This window comes from Penaeus chinensis, chromosome 7 (genome assembly GCF_019202785.1).
Source record: "Penaeus chinensis breed Huanghai No. 1 chromosome 7, ASM1920278v2, whole genome shotgun sequence".
Taxonomy (NCBI): domain Eukaryota; kingdom Metazoa; phylum Arthropoda; class Malacostraca; order Decapoda; family Penaeidae; genus Penaeus; species Penaeus chinensis.
In genome coordinates, this window is record NC_061825.1 from 2,619,054 (window position 1) to 2,628,195 (window position 9,142).

A 9,142-nucleotide genomic window follows, 5' to 3' on the forward strand; every position below is an offset into this window, starting at 1 on the left:
ATGGCCTACCTGATCTTTTGAATTTTCTGGGGAAAAAGGATTTATGATGCTATTCCCATTCTTTTAACATCATTATTATGACATTAATAATATTGATTTTTTTTTTTTTTTTCATAAAAAGAAAATCAAGAATTGGGGTAAATGGGTGAGGTTAGGTAGACCTTGTAATTAAAAAATAAATAAATAAAAGGAAGCCATAGTGGCCCGGAAACACACATGCATTCCCAGTGCCAGTGGTTTAAGTGACATAATCTGAATTATCAAACTAAATTTCCTCAAACTTAAGATCATTAAAAGAAGCCTTGTTTGAGCAATGCAATATATAAATAATGCTATGCCTAGTCCTGCAAAAGAATACACAACCACTGGACTTCAAGAATATGGCCCTCTTGTGATACGCAAGAGTATCTAGTATGCAAGCTTCCAGTACATTAAGCTTCTAATATATTAACATCATATGAGAATGGTCATGAAATTTACTTGTATTAGATTTATCTTTCAAGGAGAATTAAGATAACTTCTATAGAATAAACAAGTAAGAAAACCGTAATCTACTATTTTTTTTTTTTTTTTTGTTACCTGGTAGTCTAATCTTACAGACTGGTCAAAATGGTATTTTTTTACCAAAGCATTTCTGACATCACTTATTCCTGCTAGTTTAACCCACTCATGCCGAGTACATGAATACACACAGTACCTGTTAACCAAGGAGTAAATTATCATATTACCATATAGCATTTATTTACTGAAAAGTTTCTACTGTATCAACATCTAAAGTCATCAGCAGTGTATTCAAAATGCAGTGATAGGGTTGGCCCTGGGGGATGAAGCCCCAAGTATAGCATTATGAGAGAGTATTGTGGCAAAAAGGGTTAAAATCAGTTAATGATCAGGACAAAATGTGTTTGATGTCAAGGGTAGTATGGTAGTGAGAGGGAAAGGGTTAAGGGTATAGGTTGATCAGATCAAACAGAGTATCTACATGAGGAAGAGAGAGTAACACTGTGAGGAAAACTACAAAAGAGATATTATGAAACAATCAACGGGTAATATGGGTAGTAATGGTAGTTGGAGAAGTAGAAGAATCCAGAGAATGAGATAAGGGAACAGGGGAAGGTCTTGAAGTATCAGGAAGAATGTCAGGAGAGGAGGGATCCAGAGAACATTATTGTTGTGATATAAGGGAGTCACGTGAGCATCCAGTTGGGAATGGTATAATGGGGAAGGAAGAGGGAATGGTGGACACATGGAGGAGAAGATGGGGTGTTTTTGGGGAGAAGGGGGAGGAAGAGGTGTTTGAGGATGGATATCGGCAAATATTTTGAGTGGAGGGTGAAGAGGAAAAGAGGGATTGGAGGGTGGATAGTTAGTAGTATATTTTGGATGTTTTCAAGAGTTTCTGGAGGGGAGTTAGGTTAGGTCTATATAGTATCTATTTGTATACAGGATTAATAGATTATCTTAATCATTGATAATTTTTATTCATATCAATTAATCATTTTATGTAACAAACTTACAGTATCAAGTACGAATTTTGAAACAAAAGAATATTGAACTAGTTTTTGGCGTTTATTTTCAATAAATGTTAACTATGGATATTTTCCAGTGCAAAATTGCTATGATAAATTCATAATACATTACAATAAATCTGGATCTATAAAATCTATAAATATGTAAAAATATATTTTAAAATCATGGCTTTCAAAACCATTCTAACCAAGAAAAATACTTTTGATTTAGGTTTACAAAATTCTATGAGCACATTACAAGTATATAAAAAATTACAAATAATCCCTGCACAAATCTATATATACAAGTATATGAGCAGTAAATACCATAATATTCTATTTCACTTCATAAAATAACAAACTAAATAAAATATAATAATCAAATAACATAAAAATAATGTTACAAGATAAATATAACCTTGATAATAAAGTATCTTTATATATATAAATATATATATCACACACACACACACACACACACACACACACACACACACACACACACACACACACACACACACACACACACACACACACACACACACACACACACACACACACACACACACGTGTGTGTATTTATTGTGTGTGTGTTTTTTTGTGTGTGTGTGTTTTTTTGTGTGTGTGTGTTTTTTTGTGTGTGTGTTTTTGTGTGTGTGTTTTTGTGTGTGTGTGTTTTTGTGTGTGTGTGTGTGTTTTTGTGTGTGTTTGTGTGTGTTTGTGTGTGTTTGTGTTTGTGTTTGTTTGTGTGTTTGTGTATCTGTTTGTGTGTTTGTCTGTGTGTATGTTTGTCTGTGTGTGTCTCTTTATCTCAAAGTAATTTATGGCATTTTAAATTGTATATATACAGTAAGAATATACATAAAACAACTTGTATTTTGTGAGAATACACCTAAATGGATGAGACAGTGCATATTATTCTAGCAGAACACAGCATTAAACCTTTCAATGATACTAACAATGTTCGACATTCACACCTTGTCAGACCCCTTGTGAAATGGACATTGCACAACAACAGAACCTCAATTCTTCTATAAAATATTAATTGGATTTGTAACACACTGTGTTCCTTGTTATAAGGGATGACTTTGAATATAACAGAAAACTTAAAGAAAATGCAGTATAAATCTGCTCAGTAGACATTTAGGAAGAGGCTCTTGCATTAGTCTTATCTATAATCAAGTGTGAAATCTGCAAGTCATGACTGGAAGAGAGCTGGCTCCAGGGAGGAACTGTTTCCATGCTCAGGATCCTATCTCACAGGTTGTATTAAAGAAAACAGAATATTACAAAAAAAAAAAAAAAATAATAAAAAAAGAGTAAGGGAAAAAAAAAGAAAGAAAAAAAAGGGAAATATAAAAAGAAGGAAAAAAAGAAAAGAAAAAAAAAGAGAAAATGAAAGAAAAAGAAAAGAAAAAAGAGAGAAAGAAGAAAAAAGAAAGAAAAAAAGAAATGAGAAAGAAAAAAAAGAAAAAGAAAACAAGAAAAAGAAGAAAAAGAAAACAAGAATGAAAAAGAAAAAGAAAAAAGAAAGAAGATAGAAAAAGAAAGAAAGAAAGAACTGATAGACTATGCCTATCAGTAAACCTATATTGTAGTACAAACCTAGTGTGATCATATAATCTTATTAGTTGGGCAAAAATGTTTCATGGTATTAGTTTTACACTTTATTTACATCACCTGAAAATCAGGAATGATGACATACCTTATTCTATGAAATACCATGTAATGAGATAAGATGAGATAAGAGAAGAGAAAACAAGGAAACTAAGAGAGAGAGAAAAAGTAAAGAAAGAAAAAGAACAGTAGAATGGAAAATCTCTAACAGTATAAATCTTTTCAGCCTACATTATGCAAGACAGTAAAATCTCTCTCCGTATGATAATCACAAGAATTCCTTTTAAAGGATCTATAAAAAAGGTAAAATAATCAAAATAAGAGATTCATCTTTCTCCTAACTGTAGGCACCAATTGGTAAATGCTATTTCCTATATACATGGAAATCAGTGAATTTGTGCATTAATGAGCAACTTGCAGGTTATATGACGGAACAGACAGATGTACATACGATCAGTCACTGTTTCTGCTAATCAACACTGTGATTCTTCGAAGTCACTAGTGTTTTGTAGCTCATTATTATAAAAAATTTGTCCCCCAAATGTTTTCTTTATCCAGTAGCATTTATCCTCACATGTGCACGAAAAATTGAAAGATGCCAGGCATTTCTCATTTAAAAGAAACTTATAGAAGGTCTTCATATTAATTTCTCCTGCATAGTGGTAGGTTGATCCTACTGTTACTGAAAAAGGCTCAATTACCCCACCACTGACTGACTTCTTGTTTCCTTTCAAAAGGTTGATAAGAGTAATTATGCCTTCCTGAGTAAGTCTGGTTAGTTTGAGAAATAGGGATTGTGCCACTGCCAGTCTATAAAAAAGTTGGAACAACATGTCTGATGGATTAATCATATTTAGGGATGCATCTGTTAGTTCTGTCAGAGTGCAAGCCACTCTCAGATCTCCATTCAAATCCTTCCTGACAGTAAAGAGATTACTGACAAAACTGAAACTAAGAATATCAAAATAATATATATCCTCAATCAAGCATATCAAGTCTTCCAAGGTTTCTCGGTTATCCTCAAATTCTTGTCCTTGGCAAAGGCATGGAAAGCTTTGGCAAGCAATACACAGTCCTGCATTTGAAGTTATAATCAACTCCTTGCCTGGTGGCTTATTTTTCTGCCTCTTCATTCTCAACTCTTTTGAGAGTCTTGGCTTTTTGGCAAAAGCAGTGATAGCTTCAACAGCATTTCCTCTCTCCATCCTCATTTTCTTTGTCATTGACTCAAGCTGCCCAAGTGAGTCAAAATTTGTAGTGAGTGAAATCATTACCTTCCTAACACCTCTTAGAGTCACCTGGGAATCTAATATCATGATACGTTCTATGTTGCACTTCCTAAAAATATTCAGTAACAGATAGTTGTTAGAATCATTGTAAAAATCCATGTTTCTGAACATCAGCCTCTCAAGTCTAGGGGGTAGGATTAAATTCATCATCATAACAAGCATCCAACTAGATCTAGGACATGTTTCTAATACCGAGTTGTCAACACTCATTGGTTCTGGGCTCTCTGCACTGGCATCATAACTGCCTGCTTGATCATCTTGATTTGGTTTGCATATGAGGTACAGGGCTTTTAAATTATTAAATGGAGACAAATCTAATTTAAAGCTATCTGATACACAGATATCATGGATGCTTAGTGATGAAAGATGATGAGGGTATTTTAGTTGATTTATGAGGTGCTGGATTTCAGGAAAATATTCCACAATAAGTTTAAGGCCCATAAACTGTGGTAAATTAAGGTTAGAGACACTAGGGTCTACTGTTTTTAAAAACAGTTTTACTGTTGCACTTTCCATAGCAGGCAGTTTATCACATAATAGTACTTGCTCTAATGTGGCAATATCATACACACTTACATCCAAATATTCCAGCTTCTGAAAACTTCTGCACTTAAAAAATTCAGTTATATTAGAGCAGAAAAGAGGACCCTCAAAATCCTTTATGTAAAAAGCACAGTCTGCATTTGCAATAGTTTCAGGTATTTTTGCAAGCTTGAGAGGTCCTAGATCATTTACCTTATCTCTTTTTATTCGAATCTTTACATGTGCCCGATGGTGCAGACCCTCAATATTTTTTAGAATGTTCCATAATTCAATAAGCAAGTTAGTGTTAGTAAGGCATTCTAATCTAATGACTACTGGTGGCCTGTCATTCAACTTGACCTTCTTCAAAATCTTTTCAATTCTCCTCAACTTCCTCCCATCAAGAGCATCGACTTTGAAGTCCCAACATGGAATACAACTCAACAATTCTGCAAAGATTCTTAGATAGTCTTTGTGTCCAAAGCAAGCATCATCTAACTGAATCAAAAAATCCCACTCAGTAAATGGATCTTTAACTGGATTTTCAAAAATGGCTTTATCCTTCCTCTTTTTTTTCCTTTTCCCACCCTCCTCGTCTACACACATTGGCACTACAGATCCAGAAGAACCGTAGTTCTTTTGGCTCTTACCCATTTTCTTCTCCTCTATGCTAAATAGTGTTACTAAGTAATTCTGTATATGGTCTATGTTATCCCTGAGAGTTTTTTTATCATGGCTCCAAGTTGAACAAACAAATCTAAATACTCTTTTAAAATTCCAAACATTATCCAACCAATCCTTGCAAGCTTTCTTTGGATTATGTGCAACATATCTTGCTGCAAGAAAATCTTGTACAATCTGGTTGGTGAACCGGTAACATTCTGGCATGTATTCAACTAAAAATAATTTACATAGTTCATCACCAATACCAATAGTATCTTTCCCAGTAAATGATCTTTTCTTGCAGATGCTGACAAATGCAAGTTCATACAACTTAGTTATGCTATTGCTGCTATGGTTCCTTATTTTTTTCTCTACAAAATGGTTTATCATTTCAAAATCTGATTCAACTATAAGCTTAGAATTCACTTCACAAAAAATGTTAATCAATTCTGGTGATGTCAGAATGTTCCTATAATCACACTCTTTGTACAGCGATCTTATATTTGTGTGATATAGCTTCTCATACTTTTCCAGGAACTGCAATACATTAAGTTCTTTAAATGCCTCTACAGTTAGAATACACCAGTCTGGAGAGTGGAAATGTGTTTTCTGGTAAGCAAGCACCCAGGAACCCCTCTGGATCTCACTACAAAGTTTGTCTAAGATCTCCAGCTCCCAGTCAACTAAGAATACAGTGTCATCAATATAACGGTTTATAACTATACTCACAACTTCTAATCCATATCTATTTACAGTGTTTGGTGCCAACTTCCTGATAGACCTATACACTTTCTCCCAAAAGTCTTCTCTTTCTTTCCTTCCCCCTACACTTAGCTTATTCCAACTACTACACTCACGAAGATGTAACACCAGCGACGGCCTTCCCTTTGCTGTTTGGTTTCCTTGACTTAACGAATAAGCTAAATTCTGGAGTATGGTGCTTTTTCCGCTGCCACATGGTCCACAGAGAAGAATAGGTTGCTTTCCACTGGAAGATGTCAGGTTCTTCTGGTTTAAAACCAAGCTTCCCAGATCTTCTACCACAAGTGAGTTCCTGCAAAAGAAATGGATAAGTATCAAAGTCAAAGTGTATAAAAAGGGAATGGAAGAGAAGGTAATAAAACAATGAGAGAAATCATTGGCAATTCCAAACAAGACATGTCCCTAATGCCATGTTGCTAACCATCATAATCTGCAAGATCCTAGACAAAATTACACAAATGATCCTCCTGTAGTGCGGCTCCACACTACAGGAGGATTATTGAGGGAAGTAGGCAAGAAGAAATTAGAAAAAGAAGAAAATGAAATTGATGAAAACCAAAACACATCTCTCAAATTTAGTAAAATATGTAATTCCTCATTCCAGGCAAAAGCAAAATCTACAAAATTTAAAATTATATGAGTACTTCATATTTATTAATTCGCTACAACAAAATAACAATAAGAGGAAAATTATAAACAAAAAATACATGTGTAGCATTAGAATAACAATTGGCATTTTCTTCTGACAGACACACCATAGCAACTTGATCATTGCAAAACAGACAAGCAAAAGAATTTACCAGTTTTTAAATACGAAACAAAAATGACAATAATACAGCAAACTTCTATATGATCAAACAGAAAAATTATTTGTTATAAGCCATTCTTGACCTCTATGTAGTCAACACAACAAAAAAAAACTTATAGCAATGCTACCTCTCAATTACTTGTGCAGTCCTTTAAACAAACATTAAAAAGACAAAATAACAAGGAGGGGGGGAAGAAAAAGAAAAAGAAAAAGAAAAAGAAAAAGAAAAAGAAAAAGAAAAAGAAAAAGAAAAAGAAAAAGAAAAAGAAAAAGAAAAAATAATAAAAAAAAATTAATAATATATGAATTACATTAACAATATAATACTTCACAGCTGATTAACTAATTCTAAATAATTTTAGAACCACTCTTTCTGCTAACTCTTTCATGCTTATTTCACTTCTAACTCTGTTATTCCTTTCTCTCCCCTACTTCTAACCAGTAATGTAGAATGTATGTATAGAAAATATAACAAACTTTTATTTAACTTACGATTGATTAATAATATTGGGTACGACGAAACAACTGGTTGGGGCATAACACTGATGGACTTCTCTCATTAACTCATCTGGAAATACAATGCCCTTCAGAATTATGATACCCATAAAAAGGAAAAATTAATAAAAAAATATTCACTCTGGTCAAATTTCTTAAAATAGTTATAAAACCTTACCAAATATCTCTTCTGGTTTGTGATGACTTGATCTTGCCTGTTCGCGACACATGAGGATCTGATAACCCACTTCCTTCATATTTTCCGGAGAATACCCTAGGTACTCACATAATGTGCAAACCAATTGATTCAATAAGTTAAGGTTGTCATCAAATTCCTCAATACTAAAATGAAATCTTGTATGAGAAAGACGTGTTCGGATTTCTTTCAACTTAAAAAGAGATGCCAAGACACTGTCTGAAAACTGATAATGAAGAATATCATTTGTAATCAAATTTATAACAAAAATGAGATCCAAGTGCTTCAGTTTCTCGAACACTTCTTTGCTAGGAGTCAACAGATCTTGAACCGTCATTTGCGAGAGGATGCCTTCATTCTTCTTAATGTCATGAAGGAGATGATTTCTTTTTGGATACTGGCACTCGGCCTGTTGCTTGCCCTTCCCTCCATTTGCTCCCTTTCTTTTGTGGTTCTGTTCCTGACTGTTACCCAGCTCCTGAATCTGGTAGAGCAAGCGATGGAGGGGGGTGTTCTTGGTCACTTTGGCTTTCGGTTTCGATGCAATTTGAGCGGACAGATTTTTCTGGATGAAGAGAGAGGTCCCAAAGCCATAGACAAATATTTTATGGACAACTTCCCGGCACGTGTTCAGCAGGAAATGGTACAGGGGCACGAGGAGACTCAGGCCAGGATCAGCCTGTGAAAAGAAATATATGATAATAAGAATGGAAATGATGGTGATAGTGATAATTGATGACGATCATGAAACTAAAGATGATAATGATGATGGTAGTCATTATCACTTTAATGATAACAGACATACTACTATCTCACACACACACACACACACACACACACACACACACACACACACACACACACACACACACACACACACACACACACACACACACACACACACACAAAAAAAAAAAAAAAAAAAAAAAAAAAAAAAAAACATATAAATAAAATAGAATAAAGAAATAAATAAAACAAAATTAAATAAAAATAAAGTGAAGTGCCTTTTAATGTTATCCAATGCACCTTCTAATGATTCACATTAAAAGATTACGTACAAAAGAATATCAGAGTGTACACTTACTTTGTATTTGCATAAGATATCAAAATACATGCTATAAGAGGGTGAAATGTAAGGAGTTAATAGGAATATGCATTCATCCTGACATGAGTCTGTATATAAATCATATAGCTTCCATGGGGCTGACATGAATATATATCCAGGAAAAATATTTATGCCAAGAATACATGCCATACCCAATGTAATACAAGTTTATTTATT

General features: G+C 33.9%; 1 protein-coding gene across 1 annotated transcript in view; it reads right to left on the reverse strand.

Moving 5' to 3' along the window:
* Nucleotides 1-2,981: 2,981 nt before the first annotated feature.
* LOC125027144 overlaps nt 2,982-9,142 on the reverse strand; it is an 8,829-nt gene continuing 2,668 nt past the window's right edge. The window contains exons 2-4 of the mRNA XM_047616006.1: nt 7,843-8,539; nt 7,662-7,737; nt 2,982-6,653 (exon numbers count right to left, since the gene is read on the reverse strand). Coding sequence (XP_047471962.1) covers nt 3,599-6,653; nt 7,662-7,737; nt 7,843-8,539 — 3,828 coding nt within the window. The 3' untranslated portion in view covers nt 2,982-3,598. The remainder of the gene's footprint in view (nt 6,654-7,661; nt 7,738-7,842; nt 8,540-9,142) is intronic.